Raw genomic sequence first — 27,467 nt, forward strand, 5'->3', positions numbered from 1 at the left:
AGCCGAGCTACCCTGAAAACATTTAGGGAGCTCTCCCCCATATTTCTCCCCGTGGTGAGCACAAATCTGATCAAATGGAGCTGCATTTGCAGCACTGAGAGATGAGAGCTGCCTGTCAAAGAACGCAGGCAGCTGTTAAGTCACCAGTGGTTATGTATAGGCTGGCTTCACAATGAGCTGAAATGTAGGCAATGAACTTTTTCCCCCCCTCCCCTTTCCTGTATCATAGCAACTGTGCTACTGCAGGGGCTATTTTAAGAACAGTAACTTTTCACCAAACGTGATTATGAGGCAGGCTGGGTGAGCTCAGCTTACAAAAATACTGCATCCGTTCCGCAGCATCTCTGGGCCAAAATCTGATACCCTTACTCAAAAGGGCAATAAATTACTCCACAGATTGTCTCAACAGTATTAAAAAGGAGGTAGCTGTGAATGCTAATTATTTTAAATCAATGTTCAAGAAACTTGTCATGATATCATTGCAACAGAACACAGCCCTGCCAGGTGCGTCCAGAAAGGAGTGTCGGGGGCTGAGAAATACAAGTGAGGAGGTCAGGGGTGGACAGCAGACCTGTCTGTCAGTGCAGAGCGCTGGCTGCAGTGGGAAGTAATTGCTTGGCTTTGCAATAGTGATGTTAATTTTGTAAATTTTGAGACAGTCAGGAAGTAAAAGAGGATAGTTTGTATTCTGAGGAATCTTGCCTGAATAGGAGAATACTAGAAAAGCTTCAGTCATCAAGATGCATACAGCTGCAGGGATCACTGGCACAAAAATCTTTCAGAGTAAGCAAAGAGAGCAGTTTCTAGGTCTGCATGAAGAGGGATTTGAATTTCTGATCAGCTCAATCATACAAGACATGCTTTTGAAAGCCGAGTAACTAATACTGCGCTCAAAACCTACAGTCTGCCAGGAACATTAGCAGCTTTGTCTTCATTAAGGCTCTAGTGTCTCTCCTGGAGCAGTCCCAACATGCACTGAGCCCAACACGACTCTGACCTGTTGGACCAACCTGAGTGCATGTTGCACCACGAGCTCTGCTTGTGCAAGGAATTCCTGGTCCCCAGACATGTTTGATTTCCCATGCATGTGCCCATCTCCTGCAAGCAGATGCTTCTAGCATACAGTGGACTTCTTGTGCAAGCATAACGTCCATTTGTCCAGGCTGCTGGCTGTCCACAGAAAAAGATGTCCTGTCTAGAAAACTGGTTGGATATTAGTATCCAGATGGGCTGGCCTCCACAAGTTTTGCATTACAGATGCTCAGCACTACTAGGAATCAGATGCTGCCATAAGACAAACCTCAGTCCCCTGAGCACTGCGACATTACTAGCAGCTTTGAGGCACGCTCTCCTAAAGAGGATAGCAGGGAGTTTCAGCTTTCACTGCTCATGATATAGTTAAGATTACATGATTTGGTGTTTTAGATACTGAAGGCAAAACCTGCACTGGTGGCGATGCGGCAAGAGCAATGCAGAGCGACCCTCCAGTTCCTGCGTGCCAGGCGCTTGCCTCAGAAGAGGTGCAGCAAGAGAATACGACAGCAGCCACAACAAATGTGACCTCGCTTGGTGACGAGCTACATTTGGATGAGCTGAAAGAAGATGCAGGTATTGGATATAAGATATTAAATAGGATACAAAATGTTAAAAAAACATTTTTGCTGATCTGCTGCATGAGGAGCCAAATACGTCAGTGTATTAGAGGGTCAGATCCCCTTGCTCAGCTCAGCGCTCCCCCTTACTAGGTTAGCAATCTGTACTCAAAAACAGTGACTTTTTGAGACTGCTACTGTACTGAGGGACCACACAAAGCTGGGCATAATGGGATTAGTTGGATTGTGAGACAATGCAGTGTTGGCATGGTGCCCCTTTGGTGTTAACAGTTACTGCTGGGAAGACGAAACAATCCACTCTTAAAAACATTTCTCAAACTTCTGTGCCAAGGCTGAAGTTGCTTGTCCTGGCATGGGAGAACAACATCTGTTCACACCCCACACTGTCTATGTCATCAGCTATCTACACCATCCTGCAAATACAAGAGCAGTTCAATACCAGGAGCAAAGATAAAATGCTGGTCAGCTGCTAAACCAAGTCCCTTTCATGCAAACATCCACAAAACACAGCTCAGCTCAGATTGCAAACCTGAGCTTTTAGTTTGTTTCACACTGCTATAGCAGAGAAAAGTTCACATAAGACTGCTTATGATAGCTTGGCTATGGGAGCAGGGACCTTTCTCCAGCACATAAGCTGTCAAGGCACCCAGTGTGGGAGGTACAATGAGGTAGGTATGTCCTGATTGCCACTGTACTCTGGCAAAGTTCAGCTACAAGAGCAGTTCCTTGGACCGGTGCAGCCAGGGACAACCGAGCAGCAGGAGAGTTTCCATTCCTGACAAACAAGAAACGCAAAGCTGAGGTAACCCATGCTTTATCCTAGTTTTGTGAGGAGTGCAAAGTAGTGATTACAGATCTTCCTGCCCATCCCATCTGGTTGATCTTTATGCCTTCTCCATCTGCCCTGGTTGTCTTTTGTTCTCCATCCCACCCCTACATCCCCTGATCTCCTTGGGGTTCAGGCCCCCAGCCACGTTCACCAATCCCACCCCTACCTGCTGGGGTTCACTTTGCTATGCTGTCTGCTGGTGCCTTCATGCTGCTTCAGCAGCTCCAAATGGAAATCATTCTTTGAAGGGTTTTCAATTTCTTAGCTTTGTACTTTCCCACTTCCTTCTCTTCCTGTCCTTTCCATTACCATGACTCATGAAATTTTTTTCCTTTTTACTGTTTTACTTTTATATGATATTGTTTTTCTGACCTATGTGGGAACTGCACTACTAGCTCCGCTCCCCTCTTAATTGCTTTGACAGCAGTGACTCTTCTGTCTCCCAACAAGTATCTTCACCTTTTCATGAACTGCTCATTGCAAAGATTTTCTTAAGCTTAGCAACACCTTTCTTTCACCTTCTTCACCTCAACTATACATGTATTATTTCATGAAGAAATGCCCCAAACCAGATACTATATGTGAGCTTCTAGAGATTTATCCTTTCTCTTACTTCTCTCATAAAATAAAGATGAAAGAGAATTGGACATTGACAGCTTCTATTAACACATGCCCTTATTGCTCTTTTCCTTTCTCTCCAAACTCTAGCCTGTATTGCTGTGTTTGCTTTTGTATCACACTGAAAATTCACTGGGGCAAGACCCATCCATCTCCCTGTTCTTGCCCAGGGTTTAGAACAATGAGATCCAAATCTTGACCCAAATCCTTCAGGCACTACTGTTATTAGTAATAACATATTTTCTAGAGCATTCCATTCTATATCACTAAGCAAATTTCCCTCTGTACTTCTAGTTCTTTCATCGGGGCAGGACAAATTATCCTGGAAAAATGGCACAAATAAGGTATTAGGTATTTAACCTTATGGCTCTGCAAAGCATAGTACTATAATTTAAAAAAATACCTTCTACTCCATTTTAAATTGTGGATCAAGGCTTTAGATTTTCTTTCCGAATCATCCCTATTTCTTACATCCCTTTCTAATGCTAGGTCTTTTTATTGCATCTCTGGTATGACCTTTCCTGTCTTCTGCATTTCCTCCCTTATGAGATGTATCATTTTTCCAGCCTTGAAAAACCAGCAGTGGGGTTACATTCTCCTGTCTCCCTGGTCTGTGAGACTCCACTCCTATTTGTTGGAAGTCCTCCTTCCTCTTTCATCAGCGACCTCTGGCTTCTAAAATAATTATTGCCAGTCTCTTCTTCCTGTGCTAATTTATCCCTGTCTGTGCATTCCTCTCTCTAGTGTGTCTGCCTTTGGAAAGGCACTGGGTGGGTAAGCTCTTCAAAATTGTCAGAGGGAAGGTGCTAAGTTAATTATAGTGCTTGTCCTGGGGCTCAATCCAGGCCCAATTCAGAAGGGGTCTTACTACAAATTTATCTGAGTATTTGACCAGGTAGAAGCAAAATGTTGTATTTCATTCTGAGGATGTGGGGTGAAGGCCAGGGAGAGGAAGAGGAAGGCACAAAAGGAAGTATTTGTGGAGACCATATTAGATAATACGCAGAAAAAGAACAGCCTGGGCAGACGCTGGGCAATTTTTCCCACCTAACCCAGCCAATGGGCTTGGGGGCTCTCCCAACGGGACAATATCTACCTAGAAGCGAGATGGCATTTTGACAAGTGGCACTCCATGAATAATTAGCAACTCTGCCAAGGAGTCCAGTGCTGAGCCCTTGAAATATTTTCAGTAGGATGATATTCACTCTGCAGTTGGAAATCTCTTAATAGGTTTGTGTACTCAAGACTTAGGTCTGCCTTCAGACTCTGAGTCAAAAGTATACTATTATTAACAGAAATAGCCACATTTAAAAAAAAAAAAAAGCAATCTGTTCTCTGCAAGGAATGTAAAATGGACATTATCAGACAACAGCACACAATGGCAGTTTGTTTTGGTGATAGCAATCTCTGAATAGGATGGAGTTCAGAAACCAGAAGATCCATTTGAAATCGAGTGTATTTTGGATCAGCGTTCTCTACAGGCAAGGCCCCATGGGGGCTGCTCACTTTCATTTGTGCTAAATGGCACCTCGAGTCATAGGGAGGCCTACTGACTTCAGTGAAGTTACTGGCAGAAGAAAGCATTGCTCAAAGTGTCAGAATCTGACTAATTTTCCTATTAAATTACTAATATCTACAGGACCTCTTGCTCTTTTTGTAATATAACTCATTAGTGACTTGATTTTCTCTACCTTAATTCCAAATTTTGTCTTCTATGTGGTAGGCACAAAAATATATAGCGATGCTAGTCTAGAACAAAGTATTTCCCTAGAAAACTTTTTTTTTCCTTTGTAATTGAGGCAACTATCACATTAGGCAGTTTTCCTACCAAGCCACATTTTACAAGAAATCCTCTAACAATGCATATTTAGTCTACTTCCTTGTCCTTCTTGAACGATAAATAGTCATTCCTTTCCTTCTAGGCACACTCATTAATCTGTTTGTCAACAAATTAAATGCTATTATCTTGCCAATACTATTGTTTCCAACTGCCTCAGCGCTCTGGTGCCTCCCCATGCACTCTGAACACGAGGATGCCGATTGTTCGTTAACACAAAGAGCTGGTATTCCAAACAAGACACAAAACTGAGCCAAGAAAAGGTCTCTGACGTGGTAGCCATGGATGCCCACTATTGTGAGTGCTTAGGAGATGCTTTGGGGTGGTACAGAGGAAGTGGCACTTTGTGTAGACAATCCAGACTGCTTAGGAGGTGCAGGACTTGCCATTTATCCATCCTAAATGGACAGCTCTGAAACTTCACCTGTCACCAACCCATCTATTTCCAAACCTAGGAGGACAGACTCTTCCTCTGAGCTTTCACAGATAACCATTTTTTCTGCTGTCCTGACTATTAAATAATCATTATATATAAAAACAAACAAATGAAATGGTGCTGAGGTGAAGTTTTTAAACCCAGAACTTTCCTCTTTCTAGCTCAGTCAATCTCTAAGCCTCAGAGAAATATTTCTTCTTGCTTCCTCTGTTTGCCAGCATTTCATAGAGTCTTAGCTGCCCAGAGGCAGAAGGAAAAGAGAGACACAGGAACTTGGTGCTCCTCACACGAGCTCTAGTTTTGACATCTCTAATGCTGAGGAGAGCATTAGGTCAGTTCAAACACAGACCTCCCAAGGCAGAGATCTAGACGTATATGGTGCGTGTAAGTCAAACAGTGAAGCCCTGTGCGAGTTTAAGCATCTTCGGAATCAGCTGGGACCTGAGCAGGATTCAAAGATGTTGATTTTGGACTTAATCACCAAAATTCCACCTATGTCCTGCTTTAGCCTCACTGCCCCTGTACCCTCATCGCAGCCAGGCCAATTTGACAAGCTGCTTGGTGACTGAGCCTGTACTGACTTCTTTTAAAAGTGGGCACTTCTGCCATCTTTCAGGAGACAGTCCTGAAATGAGCGCTGCTTCACCACCTCAAATAGAGTCTTTGGTGACTGGATTTTTTCTTAGGTATTTCACCTCAAAGTCTGTTCTCTGTTCCACACTGATAGCTGAGATCCAGGGGCAAATCTTTTCAGGACAGGCTGCTCTTGGTTAACAACGTCAGCCTCAGGAGAGATGCAGCAGCTCTGGAATCGGGTGCAACAAGAGAAGACTCAGAATGTAAATAAGATTAAAATTAAAATGTCTAAATAAACTTGTGCCGAGAGGCAACGGGCACAAACTGAAACATAGGAAGTTCTGTCTGAGTATGAGGAAAAGCTTATTTACTGTGGGGGTGACTCAACACTGGCACAGGTTGCCCAGGGAGGTTGTGGAGCCTCCATCCTTGGAGATATTTGGAAACTGTCTGGATACAATCCTGGGCAATGTGCTCTAGGTGACTCTGCCTGAGCAGGGGGGTTGGACTAGATGATCTCCAGAGGTCCCTTCCAACCTCAACCGTTCTGTGATTTTGTGATGTGCAACGAACAGTTGTAAAGGGAGCATTCAGGTAACACTATAGGTTAGAAACTCTTTGCCCTTTGCTTGTCTGTTCCTAGCACAGGGAATTCTCATTCAGTAACTTTGTGTCATTGCAGCTGGACTCTGAGAAAATACGTTGCAGTTCTCAAAAGTTGCTTTACCTCACTGTTTTCATTATTGAAAAAAATAGAGAGAGGGAAAAGGGTTTTAGGGGCAAATGGGAAGTAAGTAAGGCTCAGCAGTTTTCTCAGGAGCATCAAAACTAACATTTCTTCAATATCTTCATACATTTTATTCTTTACCTGCCTTGGCTGGTAGGCTATTTCACACATTAATTATTTTCACTATGGAAAAGAAGTGTTTCTAGCTGTGTGCCATGTGTTCTGTTTTTCTGAATGTTCCTGGCATTGTCCCCTGGCCTATCATTATTATTAACTTCATGTTCCATTAATTTTACTCATCCTTCTACTAGCCAAGAAACCTTCAGCACCCACGGAAGAATTAGAAGATGCCAGCCTGCCAGCAACTGAAGACAGTCCACAAGCCTTACTTGTTTCCGAATCCACAGATTCCCCCCAGAAACAGACAGACAGAAACCCAGCACAGCTTCCCAGCCCTCCGTTGCTCCCAGCTCCACCGTCTAAGGCAATCTCCAAAATCACGAAGAGCGTAACAGGTCAGTCATTGCTGGTCAGTAAAGGCTCTCCCATCCTTTGTGCATTGTTCACCTAACAGCACAATATCTTAGTTTCTTTCCTTATGTCCCTTTTTAAACCTTTTGCCACAAGCAACTATGAATCAGGCTAGTTATACTGAACGAACAGCATGCTAATGATTTCCAGGAACTGAGCGGTCTGGCTGCCTGATAACAAAGCACTGATCTTTGTACTTTACATATATACATCTGAATGTCTCAGGGGATTATTTGTTGCAAGTCTATTGCACTAACCACATGTAAAACAAATCAAACCAACTGCAAACATCTGCTGAATCAGATGGTCATATTGATATGCCATAAAACACAAGGAAGATTTAAATGTTTTCATTACCTAGAATCCCGGCTGGATAACAATACAATAGCCAAAAGCAAGTTCAAGTTCTGTAGAGGTTTCTGTCTGAAGGATTTGCTCTCCAGGGTAGGTCTAAATTAGAGCTATGAAATCTGGTCTAATTACACAGAGCAGCACATAAGTGATACACCTGGCTTCTACAAAGCAATCCTCCATGCCAGATTTCACTGAAAGTTTCAACAGCAAATCCTCCGGGCCTGATTTTCTAACATATTGCCAATGTTGTAACATTTTCTAACATTCTGGCAGTACAGAAAGGGTGTTAAAGTGAATATGATTTTGGTTTGTTCCAATTTTAGGGCCTCTATGCATGGTAAAAGCAGTTAAAAGGGCCTTACTGCAAATTAGAATCAAGTCATGATGACTAAATGCCAGATCTGTTGGGTATTTAGACTTTTAAATGACAGCCATTCTCTCAGCCCTGATTTGCATCCATACTCATCCTCTGGCACCAAAAAAGGGTTTTCAAAGTCACCAGGAAAGAAAAGCTCAGACAGGCACTGTGATCTGACCGCTGGAGCTAATGGAAAACACTGGACTTCTCAGTCTTTTTGAGGAAAATTACTAGTATTTGTTTCCCATGTTTTGTCCATGCCTAGAACTCATAAGAGTTTAAATGGGAGTTTGATTCAAAATAGTATCATAACGCTCCTTGGGAGCTGTTGCTCACATTGCCATTCTCTGCTACGGGTCAGGATCTTCCATCTTACAACATGAAGAGGCACAGCTAGGCACCCCTTGCCTTTGCTTGGCTGATGGAAAGGCCACGCACCGTGTAAGAAGCAGGCCTTTCGGAAAACCTGACCCATAGAGGGTGATGAGATGACAGCTCCACCAGGCACTTCACAGCATTCAGAGTCTAGATATTTTGCTGCTTAAAGTATTTCATCTAACATCCAAGACATTCTGAGTTTTGGTATTTCATGCTCATCTAAATTCTCCACAAAGAACAACTCCGAATTTTCTGAATGAGTCCAATAACTATAGATCTTTTTTCAACAGCGATTATGCATTTTTTTCATGGATGTGGAGGCAGTGGTAAGTTAAGACTATACAAATACTGTCAGTGAGTGAAAGGGCATCAGAACATATGGGGAGAGAGGAACAAAGCCCGATTATGAAAGGAAAGGAAGACAAAGAGGTTGAAAAGCTCCTTTGTGTTTGGATTTTTTTTCCCCTTAACAATGCTAGAGATGCTGTTAGCAGAGGAGCGATGAATAAGCCAAGCATCAATTAATCACAGGCAGAGGGGGAACAGGGCAAGGTGCCAAGACATCACTTTGCAAGATTATTCACTGAACAGCTGTTATTAGGACGAATAAGGTGTGATTTAAGGAAACTCTCAATATTGGCCTGGGCTGCAATGAGGACAGAATTGGCCATTGGCCTGTTCCAGGAACAAGAAAGTATAAAGATAACACCGAGTTTCCTCCCTTCCTGCTCTGGGGCTGAGCTGAACCCAGGGTTCTTGCTCTGAGAGAACCATTAGCGCAGAGGCAGAATATGACTTCGGAGGTGTTTTTTATCCCCTCGGGCTATGATTCAATGGACGATGATTGATCATAAATGTCTTCTGTGCGTTTCCTCGGTAGCACATAATGAAAATGCCCTTGAGCGCAGAAACGTTTAGCAGAGGTTGGCTGTCTCCTGGCCGCAGGGACCATCCTGATCAGCGCCAGAGGAGCCATGGGGTAAGAAGGTGCCTCACCTCCAAGGAACTGCGCACTGGGCATCTAAGCGGCTCCAAGAGATGCTCCTCTGTTTTCAGACATTTTTAGATTTGAAATAGGGTCACTTTTGGACTGACTTCACCCCTCTTGCTTGGATGCAGAGAGATGGATGAAGCTCTGGCTGTTGGTTAGGGTTCTGGGTTGGAAGGAGAGAAATGTGAAAAAATGCCTTCCAAAAATTAGAAAATCAGGCCTCTCTTAAAAAAAAAAAAAAAAAAAAAAGGAGAGAAGATTGTATTGTAGATATAAGTCTCCTAATCGAAGAACTGAGGTTTACAGTCAAACCTGCTTTTGTCCTCTCCAGCTTTCTGGTAAGTTACCACGTTCCTAAGGAAGCATGTCCTTTTTACATGGGAATACTAGGATACTCTTGACCTGAGCAGAAGTTTCTTTCTCCTATGAACTGAAGGATTTATCCCAAAGAAAGCGAAAATGGTAAAAAGGGTTTGTGAAAACAAGTCTGTACAAAAAAAGCTGTACAAGCTGTGTCCGTTTAAATTCATATTTACAACACTAGGTGGCAACAAGAGAAAAGAAACACCCTCTCATAAGAAGAAAGCTCACTGCCTTTCTGCACTCAGACTGAACTGTTGCGGTATGCCTTATGTCAGAAGCTTGGCATAAAAATATAAGGGAAAGGGAAAAGGAGAAGAGAACTGCAGAACAAAAAAACTAATGAGCATCTTTTTCAGGTCAGACGTTCAGGAATCTTAGAGCATGACACTACCATAGTTACAACCAGGGAAAAGCCTAGTGTGTTGTGGACTGAGGTGCCAGAGAAACGTATCGATCAGTCTAGAGTCCAATAAAATGCTTACATGGCACAAAAAAAGTCTGAATGTGGGGATAAAAAAAGGTTAGTAAAACATTGCCCCACCCTTCTTTTCTCGTCTTAGTGCTCAACGCAACATTTTTCCTTTGGATTTCAATTGGATGGCAAGTTTTGTTAAGTGAATGTTATCCTCATATTATAATGATTTTGGCATTTCCTCAACTGGCATATGAAAGACAGAGGTCTAAGCTGTGCAGCAATCGCAGAGGAACAGATAATAGACACTGGTACATTTTGTCCTGACTGAGAATCACAGTGCATAAATTTTAATGCAGTCTGCCAGAGTTCAGCAGAGAAAATGCTAGATTGGAAAGCCACTGCGGTACAGGCCATCAGCGGTTAGCAGGAACAGCACTGGCAATCAAGAATACGTTGGTGGACTTGGAAAAGGAGCATCTGCTACTGTGGGAAAGAGGGAAGTGTTTATTTTTCTATATCAAATCTGTGTAGTATAAGCCTTTCAAATTCAGACAGTTACTCAGCATAACCAGGTCCCCTTGGGCAAAAACAAAACATCACCATTTTCCTCTATTCAGCCAGACAAGTTAAGTTCAGCACATGCTTTGTGCACAAAAAATAAGGCGCATTGCATGACCACCTATCCTTTTGTCTTTTGACAGCAGGAAGCGAACTAGATGACCCAGCCATGAAATCTCCTCCTTCCACTATCCTGAAGAATTATGTCATTGTTGGTTCCTCCCAAATCTCAGGACAAGCTGCCCTCTTCCATCCCTCTGGCCAGAAAAGCTCCGATTCCCATGTTAGAGGACAGGTAACAACACCAACCGGTTCCCCTCACCTGGCTGCTGTCCACCTGCCTTTACCTCCCAGCAGAGTCATTGAAGAACTCCACCGGGCTCTGGCCACCAAACACCGGCAGGACAGGTACCTAATGCCCCTTGACTATGCGTGTGTGTGAGGATAGTCATTCCATTATATCATTTTCCTTGGTAAACATTCCTATCTTATTAACATTTTATCCACTCCTACAGCTTGGATTTGTCTTCTTGATGTCACTACTCTGAACACCTGTTCCTGGTTAAAATGCTTCATTTGGCAGTTACTTCAAAGTATGTTCTTCCTTTATAATAAGGCTACTGTGACATGGAAATAGGTTTTCAGATAAGTAGAATCATTTGATAATCCTTGATCTATTACAACAGAAAATCTCCTCACAAGATACCAAGTTAGTGAACCCCAGGCAAACGCTGCTAAAAGTACTTTTTACGAGTGAAGCGCTGTTGATTCAGTGTATGTCTCTTGGCTTATACAAGAGCATATACGGTACGCAATTTTAATGCAACCAGTTCTGTGGGAGTACGTTGGGTGCTTTGTCTGGTTTTCATTATAAACCCTTCTCTATATTAGAGAAGGATAGAGATAACCTTTTCCTTCATAGAGCTTTGGAGTTAAGTTGTAAACATTTCTCAGTTCCATAACAGCTATTGTCATGGGGAATGGATTCATACTGTATTATTTAACAGGTTTCTATTAAACTTTTGTCATGATCAAAAACTATCAGAATGGTAATATGTCATGCCATGTGTGTTTTACATTAGGAGGACGTGCTGTGTGGTTTTTTTTAATCAGTACAGCACAGCACGTAGTTATATATCAGAGAAATGTATTAGTCAGTACCTGCCTGTAGCTTATTTTTATGATAAAGATTGAAAAGTAGAGCCACTTTAGCCATTCTCAACACAGCCTTGACAATGCCATCTTGCATTGTTCCCTGTTGAACTCTCTGCCCCAGTCTTTATGAGTTACAGGACATTCTGCTCATTCTGATATGATGATAAGTTCCTCCTGTGGCAACAGAATGTCTTTTTTAAACACTGGGACGTGTACCTTCCACCCACAGCTTCCACGGAAGAGAAAGTAAAGGCTCGCCAAAAAAAAGAGTGGACGTCCGTCCAGCCAGAACGTCTAGCATTGAGCGCAACAAAGAAAAGGAGAACTCCCTGAGTTATAGCAGCGATTCAGAAAATAAGAGGAACTCAGTTAAAGAGTCAGATGAGAACAAAGAAAACATGATCATGAACTCAGAGCTTAAGGAAGACTCTGTTTTTTATCAGGATGAGGAAGTTTTGAATGACTCCATTATTTCTGGTAAGGAAAGTCACTTTTTATAACGGTATGCTATTGTAGCCTAAAGAAATGCTCTAAACATGGCAGCATGCAACAGAAAATATTTAGCAATATAAATTCCTCTGTTGTTGTTCCTCTATCACCTTTTGCAAGAAATCTTAGTGAAAAGCTATGGTTGTGTTTGAGTCATAGCGATTGTGATCATGTCTGTCTTGGTAGATACTACGTACTAGGAGGACATTTAGAGATATGCTGATAAGTCAATATTCATTACCCTTTCAGTTACTTATGTACCCTTTGCACCACCACATCTGAATGGCAGCACTTGCAGAAGCAACATCTCACAGCCAGCAGACAAAGCTTGCTGTGTATTTGGTGCTGATCTGAGGCTGTTTTGAAAGCATCCCATTTTTGGACTAGTATTCCAGTGCAGCAATGATACAGTAGAAAGAGGTAAATGGGAGAGACCAATGAGTCTAGGAAGAACAAACATCCAGAGAAAGCATCTTAAAGAACAAAGCTACCTTCTCCTTTTGGACCATTTAACCTTCTGGTGAGACTTACGGGAAATGCATTTTATAATGAGCAATTGTTTAAGCTAGCTCAGACACAGGAATCATCTCTCATTAGAAAATTTATTTTCTTTTAAGCTTTAAATGTTTTCCATGTCAGCAGGATAAAGAGTCAGTCTAAATGAATCCTTCAATCTCTTTAACAATATGTTAAAATCAAGGCAGGCAGAGAAAAATCCATCAAAAAAGTAATTGGTATAACAGATTGAGGATGAATTTTAAAAGGTGCCTAATGAGAAGTATGAGCTGGCAGGCAGGATTCATGACTTCTGTGTCTTAAGAGACCTAGTAATAGAACTGACCACTGAGATAAAGCAGAACAAAAGAGAATCCCTTGTATAATTTCTGTGCATAAAAGGATAACTCAAAAAATAAAAATCACCTTTTAAGTTCTTTCAGGCTCTTTTGGACTATCTGTTGTTTCTGATCATAAAAGCAGTCTGCTTTGGTATAAATTCCAATAGCTAGAATGATTAGTCAGACAAAAACTGTTATCCTCTGCTAGTAAAAATAAATGTGATTATTTTCCTGGTGAAGATTAATACTCTATACTTATTTAAGAAAATAACTATTCATGGTCTGTGAATAAAAAATAAAAGACAGCCATAGCATTGATGTATTCATGAGCAATGTTAGACCAACTGATAGAGCGGGAAGAACGGACCTTTTTCAATAAAGATTTTAGCTTCATTGTAGCTACAATAGTACTACCGCACAACATAGAAGACATTGAAATCTGTCATTTGAAATACTGGCTAAAGCATGAAGTAAAAGGAAGTCAGACTGAATAGAAAACGTTTTGCCCTTAATACTTGGTCTAAGAAAATATTATATGACCCTATATATCATGCCTCATACAATGGCTTATGTATTGGGCATAACTGGTCATATATTATAACTTGGTAAGGCATGCTTGCTAGAAGTTTAGAAAAATAATCTTCTGGTAGTAGAAAGTTTAGTAAATACATTTGTGAGTGATGAGCACTACAGAGATGTAGAAGCTGGACAGAAAAGCTTATAGGACTGATTGAGGACTATAATGAGGTGGTGCTGATATATTTTTGAATGTTTTATTGAATAAGGTTAAGAATCCAAATCTAAAATCTCAGGGGCCTGGAACCACGTACAGACTCTCTTCTGCAGTTCTCATGATGGCATGCTGGTAGGAGACGGGCACGTGTAGATATGTAGACAGCCAATTAGATGCCTTATTTGAAAGGCTGAAAAACTCAGTTTTTTAATGAAATGAAGTAACGTGGCGATTACATACAGATTAGTATTTACCTGTGGATGTACAGAAAGGGAAAAGAGAGCACCTAAAGATCACTAATCTTCTGATAAAGAGGCCCCAGCCATGAACACAATCTCCTTTTTCCTGCAAAACAGTTTCTGACTTCAACAAAAATCATTTTGGAGAGGAATTTTCTCTCATTCTTTTGTTCATAATTACATAGCCTTCTTCCTCCTAAATAATTTCTCTCACCCTTTGGCATTCAGATCTCTGCCCACTTAAGCTTCAGTCTCTGTAGACGCTGCACCAAAAAAAACACTTCCATACATCTCCAAGGCTTAGAGGTAGGATTATCCCCAAGCTAGTCTAAGACGAGCTCATACCTAAAATGATTTTATTTAAAATGTCTTAGGATCACCATAGCACGCCTGTCCTCCCGGCCCCTTTTTCCTCCCAAACCTTGTCCTTGCAGAACATGCATTTACAAAAGACCTAACTGCTTGTGCGAGCCCAGTGCTTGCTCTGAGTTCAGGCCCATTTTAGGGGCACAGCAGAAACCCAGCCCATGCAAAGTTTGGATGTCTAAGGAGGCTGCCAAGGATGGGCACACAGCAAGCTGGGCAACGCCGTGGCTTAAACCACAGAAGTCCGGGCATGGGATACGTATACCAACCCCGGAGTAGGCAGCTGCTCTGGAGATAGGATGCTCAACACTCGCTGTGAGGAGGGGATGCAAAAAAGGCGTTGCTGTCCTTGACACGGGGTGGCACTGCTGGTGCCAGCATTCGCTCATTCATTTGTACTTCAGAAGGGAGCGAACGAGATGCGGTAGTGACAGAGATGGCACCAGAATAATTCCCCCTAGATCTCCAGCTTCTTCCTGGTTTAAAAAATCTGGGTTGTTTTGCAACAATGGATGGGAAAAAAATCCCATCCATTCATCCGAAATTGTTACACGATTAGTGTACTGCCTCAGTACACCCCCGCCTTTGCCGTCGCTGCTGTTAGCCCCACTGGTACAGGAGACGATGCAACTTGCTAAAGGTCACAGGCAATTCTGGAGAAAGCCAAGAATTGCACCTTGGCTTTCCAAGTCCTGCATTAGCGTCCCGCTCAACAGATCATTATTTGACACTGCTCAAAACAGAAGGAAAGAAGTGACATAACTAGAACATAACCCAGGACTGATAGTTGGTGCGAGCTAGTTGTTTCCATCAGCGTGCAGTATTAGGATTTGTGTTTTGCTTGATAGACAGAATGTAAACAAGCAGGAAATTAAATGGCAGGATCCAACTGAATTAAAACAGGAACTTTTGTCAGGAACCTGCAGGCCAAGCAGGAAAAGGGTGAGAATTTTCAAAGCACTTATTTTTGACCTAGCTGAGCTGCCATGAATCATGAAATAGGTCACAGCCAGGATCCCGCCTGAGCTAGCAGGGCCACGGGGCAGACAGGCACTGTCTTACTGACCAGGAAAATAACTCTTGGGAAGAAAATATTTAAAGAAGGGTATTTTCAGGTACATGTCCCATTGAGTTAGTTTTCTTTGGCTGCTGACAAAGTACCTGGCAAAAACTAGTCTGGGGCTTTATTTCCCCCAAGATCTCTGTTTTATTTATTTATTTTTATTCTAAAGCATCCGATATGTGCTTTTGAAGGAGGTGGGATAACAGAATTGGCCACCAGTGGGCCCGTCAAGATGACAATGGACCAGTTACACAGTGTTTCCTGATACATCTTCCTGAAGGGGTAACATCATCTCCCTCCTTTCCCTTTGTCGAGCAGATATTATTTTTCAGGAATTAACCCAATCGGTCAGGCACTAGGGATGGCTCCTTTAGACTAGCAGATCAGCTTAATCCAGATCTCTTGCATTTTTATTTGGTGAAATACCCTAAAGATTAATCAGTGCACAGTGCATATGGACCATGGGAGTGGCTATAGCATAAGCCTTTTAGAAATCCAGACATCTGGACAAAGTGAGGACAGCTTATCCGGAGTGGGTTATATGCGCTCTGCTTCTTTAATACAACAGCAGGATCTGGGTTAAAGTTCTGATTTTTCAGATATGATTTGTGTTTTCAATTTCACAAAGTAGTGGACTCTGTCAAAGCATGCAGCAGAGCAACCTGGGAGTAGTCAGAGCCCTGAAGAGTAGCTTCATTTTAGTTTGGAGCAAAACATTGCATTATTCCACCTCATTTTGACGTACAAGCCTCTAGGGCACAGGCTAAGCCGGTTTAAGCCAATGTTTCCACATCAGCTTCAACACCTGACTTGTTACAAAAAGCTCCAGTCTTTTACTTGAAGAGCACCAGTTTCAGCTGGCCTTCAAATGAGATGAGGGAGAGCAGAAAAAGAGGCCTGACCTCATCTGAGCAAACAATCACTGTGACTCTAGTTGTTCTCCCAAAATTCAAAGAACGGGTACAGTATGGCATGGCAGGTAGTTTCATAACAGCCTGCAGGGTGCAGGAACAGGCCTGCGTGCTTGTTCTCTTAGCTGTTACTGATGCATGCGAGAATGACCACTTAGGGCACATGTCCAAAAAAAGAGTGTGGTGTGCACATGTAGGGCTCCCTTGTTTCCTTCTAAGGAATTCTGGACAGAAACATGTGCAGGTGCTGCATGGGGTATACAGGTATTGCTTTCAGTGTAACCAAAACGCACTGAACTGGCTGCAAACGCTTTCCGCAGATGGCAGCACCTGAGCGGTCGGTCTATCATGCTCTGGAGACATCGCACTTAACGTGCGCGTGCAGTCTCTCTGCAGCAATCTCTCGACATGACCAAATTACTGCCTGTTTAAAACTTCTGGGTGAAAATGAGCCCATGTTCGGGGAAACCCAGGAGTCTGCTAGCCCCAAACATGCTTCAGATGATTTCCAGAAGGAATTATGTTTGTCCATGTGCTACGTAGCTCGAGCACTGCGAATGCCCACTCTTCGCCTCCTCCCGGTAGGGTCAAGGCTTGAAAAACCTTGACGGAGCCCCAGCCCTAAGGCTTAGTGAGCCAAATGTTTCTTGATGGAGTCATACGTTCAGTTAGCAGAAGGCTCTGTGGGCATCAGCCAAATAATTTAACGTCTTTTACCCATCTGTTAGATGTATACCTACTGCATCACAGAGGGCTGTGAAGCTTAATTAAATTAATGTTTGCAATAGACTTTGAAAGCTTAGGAGGAAGGTGCTAAACAAGGCCGGAGCTTTCAGACTCTAAGCAGGGTTTTGAGTTGATTACAGCTTCTAAAAAGTCCAATTTTGGGCTATTACAACTATGAAGAGACTTGCCCCTGCTCACACAGGGATACGATAACTTCTCTCTTCCCCAGTCTTCCCAACACATGTGTGTGGATGTGGTATAGATCCCTCCCCTCGGCATAAAGAAATTTCAGATCAATACTGATAGTAATAATATAGGCCGACAAGTCCCTAGCAAATAAAACCCTAATATTTGGGAGTAAGACCCTATTTAGGATTTTGTATCTTGCCAACCTCCAGAGCATCCTTTAAAAAATAGACTTTAATCCTATCTCAAATGCCAAACAAAAATACCAATTAAATGTCATTTTCTTTAAAAATGAGGTGACCTTTTCTAGAAAAGGTGAAACATTATATTAAAAAAGCTTTAAGGTAAAAAGGAAGCAAAACAGAAAAACTCTTATTACACATCATGCTCCCAAGATCAAGTAGATATAAAGATTGATCTCTAGTTCTCGTGTACGCTGACTATGATCTACATCTCATCTGACTGGTGCTACTCTGCCATGGTAATTTTCAGGCTCCATTGAAGTTGAGTCCTGGAGCGGACATGAAAAGGGGAGAGGATGGCCCAGCTGAGGCTTGCGGGGACCTGGTGTAAATTTACTTGTTACAACCTACCTGAAACATGACTGCTGAACACAGCGGTCGTACCAGATAACCTACCAGATGCACTAGTCAGAAGCTCACTGGTGTTAATAGCACTTCTCCCACCGCCCCCGCCATGATAAGCAATCTACCCCTCGGCAAATACGGGCTTCACTTCAGTCTTTCAATTTACATTTCGCTGCTTTGAAAATAAAGATGAATTTGGACTCTGTGAGCAGTTTACATTTACAGCCATTTTATTGTGTACCTTTCTGAAAACACTGTAAAATGGTTTTATAAGCTCGAGGGCCGAATTTTTACTTGCTTAGCCTTCTGAAGTCTGAAGGGTCACACCAGAAACACTGAAACACTTAGGCTCAAACACAGTCCCCTCTGGTAAGAGCAAAAGGACGTCACCAGCGGGGACAGCATCAAGGACTCGGCAGCCAGCACACTAAAGAGCAGTAGACGCCCAACAGTTGCTGCATATCCTCCTACGGGCAGTTCTTTTGTAACAGCGATGTTTAAGGTTATCTTCTTTAACTTAAAACCTGCCTTAGGTTTTAAGTTTCACAATACACACAACAGGTCGTGCAGTCGCTATAGCTATTTGTTTCTCCTTGCCAGAGCGCCAGATTACCTTGCCAGCGTTTTAGACATCAGCAGCAACCTGGCCTTTTCTTTCGTTCCTTGGACTAGTGTCCCCCTACTCTCTTCAGAAAAATATAGAATACTATGTTTTTGAAGAGTATTCTTGAACACTATAGTCTTCAAGAGAAGCGTATTTATTGTTAAATGAAATTCTCCTGTGTCACCCTGTCACACTGGACAGGATGTAGTTATACCTAATGGCTCATATTAAGCGTCAGAGTTACAGACTGTCTGCTCACAATTCTGATTTTCTACTTTTTAATGCCTGAAAAGCAGAATGAATTTTCTTTTTAATGTAAAAGCATACATGCCAGGCAACCACTTTGATTGCTTCTGTTACTGTTATCTATCCCTGATTATGTCTGGTGACCCAGAGGGGAAGGTGTATACATCCCAGCTATTCCTGCCACTGAGTCGTGCAGCCCCTCTGCAGATTAATCACTGACGGCTTCAGGAAGCAGAGATTGCTCTGGGACATGGGGACACTCAGAGGACTCGGGCAAGATGCACAGTCTTTGACTCCTAGACTAGTGATGTGAACCATGTCTCAGCTGCAAATAATTTTCACCCGAGAGCACTGCTTGCTTAAAATAGATAACAAAGGCCACGTAGGAATATGATGCTTCTGCATTTGTAAGCAGTTTTGTGCCTGAGCCCTGTTCACAAACACAACCGTAGTGCTACAGCAATGTGTTCAACTGCTCATTGCACACTGTCATACAGGTCACTGTCATTCTGTATTTTCTCCCACTCTTCATATTTCCATTTTTCATCTCTACAAGTTGACTTCCTAATATCTTTCTTTTCAAGGTACTTTGCCAAGAAAATGCAAGAAGGAACTGCTGGCAGTAAAACTACGGAACAGACCAAGCAAGCAGGAGCTAGAAGACAGGAATATTTTCCCAAGGAGGACAGATGAGGAAAGACAGGAAATCCGACAGCAAATTGAAATGAAACTCTCAAAGTAAGTCTGTCTAAGGGCAGGGAGGAACCTGCCTTTCTAATGAAGTGTCCTCTGTGTACTGTCAGATGAGACACAGTTTCCCACCCCCAAGCCCGTTTCCTGCAGTGAATCACGCGCAGCCTAACATACCACATTTTCAGCTGTAGATTGGTCACATGAAAAAATCTTAGCTCCTCCTTCAGTAAGGATTCCCTTAATTTCAATGGAAAACAAGACAAAAATCAGAGGAGGAGATAAAATTCTGCCAAATTTACCTGCAGCTCCACTGAAGTAATTAAGATTGAGATCCTCCAAGCTGGCCAGTGCTTTAACTTAATAATAATAATACAAATAAATAGAATTTATTACTTATGAACCTGATTTTGCAGCCTTATCAGCACTAGCTGAATTTGAGGATGAAGGCAATTGTTGTAGCTGTGCAGTCTTCAACAAGGTAAGGTGCTGTATGCACTGGTGGCTGTGTTTCTGTTTTAAGAAAGAAACAACTGCAGCAGCATTGCCTCACATGGGTAAGGTGTTTGTATAAGCCCAGGTCCAGGGATGGCAGGGATGGTCTGGTTTTCATCAGTAACCAGAGCAACAGGGTGGAGCTGTGAGAAATAGCCTTACTGTGGTGTATAGCCTAAAGCAAAGACTTAAGGTCTATGCTATGAGGCTCAGGCTGCATGGTTTGGTTTATCAGTGTGTTTCTTTTAAGAGCTACATTTGGATAATCTGCAAACATGAATATTTTAGATGAGACAAAGTGGATTGTTAAATAATCTGTGCTGTGCCTGCCCACACTGGGACAGTGAGTACTGCTCACCGCCAAAATGCTTGGAATCATATTGGGAAACATGAACAGAAGTTCATTTTCCAGACTTATTAAATATTAAATATCTCAAGCCTCTTCTGAAAGAAACATTTATTGATATTTAGGCTAGCTCATTCATGTGTGCATTTGATTAAACTTTACCTCAGGGGACAGGGAATGAGAGGCACACGTATGGATCAGAGCGCAGATCCTAGCAGACCAGCATTTACTGAAGAGAACGTCACCACCATCACCACACTTGCTCTCAGCTAAGAAACAAGCTGCCAAATGCACACAGTAACCTGATTTCAGGTGCACCTCATGACACTCCTGCAAAGTTGGTGACAGAAATGGAGCAATGCCCTTTCTCCATACTCAGTGATTGCTGCTCTTCATCCCTTGTAACATAGCAGCACTTTACACCCAAAGGAGAACTGTCCATTGTGCCAGTGACTGCACAAGACAATGTTGATGACAGTCCCTGTCACAAAAAAAATGTACATGCCATACAGGCAGAAAAATACCATATTACAATTGATGTTAGGTTTCAAGAGTTACAGTGAGGGCAAGTCATTAAGAGATGTGCCACATGAATACCCATCATCCTAGGAAGGAAAGTATCATGGACCTTGACTATGGTCTCTATCATCTTGACCTTGCAAGCCTTATATACTCATTTTTAGGGAAATATTTCAGGCTGTACTTTGATATTCTTAATTCTAGTATTCTGACCAGTCAATTGCTTGTGAAATATCTTCATAAGTCAGGAGCCTGATTTTATGGTTCTAAAATAACACAAAAAATAGTTTCCACTCCATTGCATCCTTAAACCAAGTTGGACCAGCACAGATTATTCACTGAGAAGATTATCTCGTGCTCAGCCACACCTTTTTTTGCTGAAATGCCTGGAAAGTCACATCTCACTTCAGCGCAGTCTGACTTTTCTTCATTTGAAAGGTCTGATGGAGTTGCAGCATGAAGTGGCATAATTACAGGCTTTATCCCCTTCTCTTTGTTTACCATTTAACTTTCTTAATAACGGGCATAGAAAATTATTTTAAAGAAGACCTGCCTGAAGCCAAGTATTAGTTAGTACAATGACTTAAGAAGGAAACTGCTCTACTGATGATTACTGACGATCATTAGATGCTAGGAAATATATACTGTGTATAGATCAATGTAGCGAAGGTAACTTTCATACGGTCTGTTATGGTCTTATGGAAAAATCTGTGATGGTGGCTATTAGTCTCACTGGTAGTGTCTAGAAGATGGCTAAAAGCCATCTTTGTTGCAAGTGCTGGAAGACACGCTTTCATTTAGCTCCTCCATCCCAGAACGCAGCAGGTTCAGCACATCTTGGGGAACAGACGGTGCAGAGATTGCTGGAATAGCCTGGAATGGCAAAACAGATTGGAAGCGATCTCCCACACAACTTCCAGCGCATATGTGCATTGGCAGAGCTCAGCTCAGCTCAGCTCAGCTCATCCACCGGAATAGAACATGACCATGCAAACGAACTCAGGTGGCGGATGCATGCAGGAAAATATTTACGCGATGAAAAGCAAGCATGTGTCCAAAAAATGTAAAAATGGTAAATACTGGTAAAGGCCAAAGAGTCAAAGCCTGCGAGATATCCCCCCAGAGTTTGTGACTAGGACTGACTAGGTCTCACCGCCCAGTAGCCAGACCACCCCAACTCAGTGCACAGCCTAGCAGCAGCACGGAAATGTAGCCAGGCTGGTAAGAGTGAAAATCTTGGATGAGACCTTGAGGTCTTCAAATTCATCCATTTTACTGGAACTTGTGCAGCTTAATCTCTCTTTAGGCGTGAAGACAACTAAGTCTATAAAGCAACTTACTGGCAACTTGTTCAGGTGTGAATTATTGCCAGGAAATTGGGATTCAGCAAAAAAGCCTTTTCTCTCCTTTTGCCACTACCTGTGCATATTGGAGCACGTTGCTGTTACTGCTGCACCGGTAGCACTTTGATAACAGCAACGGGACTTGCCTGCGCGGCTACAAATCGACATGTACCGTTAGATGATAGAGCTGTCATCCCACACGACAAGGGAAAAATGTACAGGCAGATTAGTGAGTTGTTATTTGATGGCTGTCTGTGTAAGAATAGCAAGTAAACAGGCAGTTATTTTCGAGATCAATATTTTACACAGCATTTGTAGGGATTTGAAAGTCTACAGCTGTCTAGCAAATTGTCTCAGTCCCACAGCTAACATAGCCTAGCTCTGGAGTCTGGAGGGAAAGCTGTGCTGACGTACATAATGTGCAAAAGATACTGAATAACAGCGTCTAATAACTTAAAAAAAACGGGGAACAAAAGAACAGCATTTTCTCAAAACCGCTGTATTTTTTGAAATAGTCCTGCTTGTAAGACATTTCAACAGTAGTTTTGAATCTGATGAGAAAGCCATCTCTCCGCTATCATGGTGATGAGCGGTTATGCAACCAAAGCTAAAACCCCTCTTTTTCTTCACTTTCCTGCTCATTTCTTCCAAAGGAGAAAGCAAGGAGTTCTGCTGCATCTTCTCAGCCAGATTCTACTTTCACAGCAGCGTATGGCCACTGGCTTCAGGTTTATTACTGACTGACAGCAGCTGGAGTACAGAATCAAGTATTCGTGTATTTGCACTGCTGATTTTGAAAGGTGTATTTCCCATCCTCTGCGCTCCTAGCCAAATTAGCCTACTTGTTGCCGTGGAAACATGCACGTCTCCCTCCTCCTCCTCCATCCAAAACGGCAGTGTTCCCTTTTCCCCAGATTTCCTTTGTTGGTGATGCTCTCCCTTGCCAGTTCCTGCATCCCCAATGCCCCAGGCCATCGCGTGCACTTGCAATAGTCCCCTGTGCATTAGACAACTGAGATTTTGAAGCTCGAGGCGCCTGACAGGTCTCGTTCCCCGTTACTGCGTGCGCCGAGTGCAGATAACAAGCCCTCGACAGAATGCAGCGGATTGAGAGCTCCTTGTGTCAAGAGGCAGAAAAGACATTTGCAAGTATGATTATTTGCAATAACTGCTTTCTGCCTTCCAGACACATTTTGTTCTAGAAGGGATTTACACTGAAACCTGGTAGGCGTGAAATAGTTGCTAGACTGGAGAGTGACGCAGGAAAAGGTTGTTTAGTTAGACTTAGATACCCGACTGTTTAGAAAGTTAAAGCTTGAACTGCTTGGGTGGCTGGTACTTCTCAAGTATATCTTGTACAACCACAGTTAAAGACACTCCATTATTACTTAATGTTTCAATGAAAACACGAATTCTTGGGAAAAAGATTACACTTGTAATTTTCACTTCACGTTCGGTTTCACCTCCTCGAACGTTTGCATAAGTAGACACGCTGCGTTAGGCAGCGCTTAAGAGACCGCAGAGACAGGAATCCAGAGGCAGAAGCGTGGGCATAAAAGGAGCCAGGCAAGACAAGCAGCAGAGCGTTGCGGGCCTGGATAGGAATCAAAACTCAAATACCTGACACGGAGCTTTACCACCTTGAAAAGCTTGCCGGGGGGAAGCGGGTCACGCTGGGGCAATGTTTCTTGGCAGGGTAAGCTGAAGGAAGAGCACGTCTAGCGCTGCCCGGAGGCTCCTGGAGTTAGCTTGGCTGGAAAGCGCAGCCGCCGCTACGGGCGCACCTGGACGAGAGCCGCTGGGCGCCTCTCCCACCGGGGCGCGCAGCTGGCAGCGCGCGGGACAGCACTTCGGGTTTGCAGCCCGAGAGCGCGAAGCACGACCGCTCGAGGCAGAGCGGTCGCAGAGGTAAAAATGACACCCATCCGCAAAACGAAGGCTGCGAGCAGCCTCCCGAGGGCCACACGTGACCCCCCCGCGCAGCGGCGTCTCCCTGCAGCTCCGCTCGCTGGAAAGGCATCGGCCTTCCAGACGGGGAGAATCGCTGGCGAACTGGGCTGAATTCACAGGGCTTCAGGCAATGTTTTATTTGACCTTGATCAAAGAGAGGGCCAAAACTGCTAGGGACCCTAATGCAGAAAAGATTAAGCAGATACGGCACTGGGCGCGCTTCAGAGGCTGGTCTAAAGTCACCCGGACGTTACTGAGACCTGTAGATGAAGCTCAGACCATGCTCAAACTCCCCTTCCAGCCAGCTGAACTAGAAATCAAGGATCTGCCCTCATTTCGGATCATAATTTCAGGCTGGCTGGGAAGCCTTGACACAGACTTGCTCCAGAGACAGAAAGGTAGGAGCAGGCACAAAAAAAAAAAAAAAAGATCAACTGGCGCCGCTCATTAGCTGTGCACGATTTGATGCCCGTCCCCCCCGTTTGCCAGGAATCATCCCGGTAACCTTGTCGCCGCTGCTAAAAATAACGGCGGAGCGCCCGGCGTGGGCGCCTGTGAAAGCCCCAGCTCCCAGCACGCGACAGGAGCTGTAGACAGAGCTACAGCTGAACGCTGCAGGCGCGCCTGAGCCGAGGGAGCCTCCGCTCCCGGCGCTCGCCAGCACCAGGCGCCGGCAGCGGGCTCTGCCCGAGGGCTTGCTGTTGTGGATTTGCATGGGATGCTACTATATTGCAGGGTGCTTCCTGCAGGGTGCTGCTAATATCACGTTAACAGTTTGCACAGTGCCCGAGTGCTTCTAAGCCTGGTGCTGCTTGAGGGTTTGGATTTTTTTTCTTTTTTTTGGGTGCTTTGTCCTTCTTTCTTCACAGGCTCAGCTTGTCGAGCTGAACTGGGGAGGAGGGCGAAGAGGGACGGGGCCGGTGCAAGCAATGGCTGAGACTCTCAGGGCTGCCTTCAGGACCGAGATGCCTGGACCCCACAGGCATTAACATTCCCCGTGTCCTTCCTTGGCGGCAGGCAGCGACATGCCGTCGCAAACCCTGTTGTGCACCCGGTCTGTGACAGACAGCACTGGCCTTGCAGTCGAGAAGGCCGAGGTTTGGTGTCTGCTTCCCGAGTTACCCAGAGACAGTCTCCAAGGATTTAAAAAAAAACAAACAAAAAAATCAGGAAGGGGAGAAAGTTCAGTCTTGCTCATAGCTCTGCAAGTGATAAACCAGTTTGTACGCCTGTTTACAGTGCTTTTCAGGTGCAAGGGAGCTGCAGTGCAGCTCAAATAAATGCATGGAAGAGGTTCAAGTACATCTGTACCAGGCACACTTGACTCATCTGTCCCTTGCTCTTAAGGGCTGAAGAGCTCTGGAGAATGGTAGGCCTTCTTCCCTTTTATTTACTATCTTTGCAAAAATAAGATGAACTTCATTAATGCAAATCCCTGGTGAGCAAACAACAAACCCAACCCCGCTCCCGCGAGCGTGTCACTGTAACAGACCCTCCAGACAGACGCTCTCCAACCAGAGCGGGTTGCTTGCTGCTGTAATGAAGCACAGCTCACCCGCAGTTAATTACTGAGCACCCTGTCAGCTCTGGGCAAGGGCTACAATCCGCAGCTGAACTAGAAGAGCAATTTGCTGTCTCGGTTTAGCCTATGAGATGTTTGGCAAAAATTTTTGACCACACCAGTTTATTTGCGAAGGGTTGCAACGGGGAGGATTTAGCTTTGTGTGTTAGTTTTTTTATTTTAACTGTGGCACAGGACTAAAACCTGCTTTCAGTGCAAGCTTGCATCTCTAAGGATGCGACTATTGTTAAAAGCCACTATAGTTAAAAGCACTGGGTATTCAGCCGGTGCAAACAGGAGGAAGCAGAGTGCATTGCAGAGGGCAGTTGGTTCTGCCTGGGGATAAGAAAGTTTCACCTGACGGAGGCACGGCTGATGAGAGCTTCCTGGGGGAAGGCACAAACCCCTTGTGCTGCTCTGCTCCACTTCCCTGGCTCCAGGGCCAGGAATTCACAGTCAGACATTTCCCATGGCACCGCGAAGGCAAGGGCAGCAGGTCAGTGCACAGCAGGGAAGGGAAGAGCGAAGCAGCAGATGTAAGCACAGACAGGAATATCCAGGGCCTTTCCCAGGACACAAAGTCAATTCGCCAAATGGGTCTTGTAGCATAAAGGGCACATGTGAAACTAGAAAAAAAAGTTCAGAAAGCTGTAATATACCACAAGGGAGCCCAATTATGTAAAACGCTGCTAAAGCAAGTGTAATGGGATAAAGAAAAATATTTTGGGGAAGAAAAAGGTGCATGTCTTTTACCCTGCCCATCTGTCTACAAGTAATGGCATGTGCTTAGGCTCAGATTCTTTTAGGAATTAGGCATCTATATATGCCCGAAAATCTGGGCCGTAGACCTGTAAAGCTGTGAGACAAACCAATCATAAAACAAAATGTAAAGGTGCAGAAAGCCAATAGTCTGTAACACTTCACTTTGGTTTATGATTCAGGTCCTTAAGCTCGTTTGCATCCACAGGACAAGTAATTACAGAAAGAAATTAATTTAATTTGCAGAGGTTAATCAATAGGGGCCAAAGTAGGTTGCTCTCGTCGTCATGGCCATTTGTGCTCTTTTATGAAAAAGCCCTCTAAGCAGAACAAGGTGCTGGAGCAGCCGTGAGCTACTGATGCCCCAAGGGTGCAGCGGGGATGCAGGCATTCGCAGTGGAAACCCTCACCGCCAGCGGGGATGGTCCCTGTGTTGCTAAGATGACTTAGGGCTTGTTGTTTTGTTTTTAACTGTTCATGAATTTCAGGAGAATATTTTTTGCACTTAATGCCAAACACTTACTTCAATGCAGTTAAAATGGGAGCAAGATATGGGATGGACAGGCTGTGTGTGATAAACTACAGACAGGTGTAAGCAAACTCAGAGTCAGAAGTGGGCTTGGCTGCATATTTTTCAGTTTTAGTATACCTGATTTCAGACTCACCACTTTAAATCATAGAAGAACAATATATAAAGCAGGGGTCTTGGGGGGGAATCTGTTTGTTTGTTTTTAAACTAACCACCTTTATATGTAGACTGAGCATAAATGAATTTCACCATGACTGTTGCTGTGAATTGATCGCAGAATACCCAAGCAGTAAGAATTCACTTCTCGCAAGATTTGTAATGTGCCTTTTCAATGGGTGAAGGGAAGGGACTGCATGAAGCTTGCTTACTCTGCCATGTCACGTCTGCACGCACCATAGCTGGAGGGCATACAGCTAACATCACAGCAGCATATTGTCATGGATTCACTGGTCATCATTGTCAGATGAGAGTCATCTGCCCCTTTGCATGAAGTACTCCAGCATGGTTTTGGACTCTTTTCCACGCACTGGCCAAACCCAGTGGTTCACTG

The 27,467-nt window shown here is 43.7% G+C and overlaps 1 protein-coding gene across 4 annotated transcripts in view; it reads left to right on the forward strand.

Annotated features, from left to right (window-relative positions):
• The window catches only part of PHACTR3 (phosphatase and actin regulator 3), a 115,492-nt gene that overhangs the window by 65,332 nt on the left and 22,693 nt on the right, over positions 1-27,467 (forward strand). For 2 of the 4 annotated variants that reach the window (XM_068912343.1, XM_009670586.2), the window contains exons 4-8: positions 1,426-1,608; positions 6,948-7,151; positions 10,728-10,992; positions 11,969-12,216; positions 19,310-19,463. In XM_068912343.1, coding sequence (XP_068768444.1) covers positions 1,426-1,608; positions 6,948-7,151; positions 10,728-10,992; positions 11,969-12,216; positions 19,310-19,463 — 1,054 coding nt within the window. The remainder of the gene's footprint in view (positions 1-1,425; positions 1,609-6,947; positions 7,152-10,727; positions 10,993-11,968; positions 12,217-19,309; positions 19,464-27,467) is intronic. The other 2 variants (XM_068912345.1, XM_068912344.1) reach the window with 2 other exon arrangements.

Source organism: Struthio camelus, chromosome 18 (genome assembly GCF_040807025.1).
Source record: "Struthio camelus isolate bStrCam1 chromosome 18, bStrCam1.hap1, whole genome shotgun sequence".
Classification (NCBI taxonomy): Eukaryota; Metazoa; Chordata; class Aves; order Struthioniformes; family Struthionidae; genus Struthio; species Struthio camelus.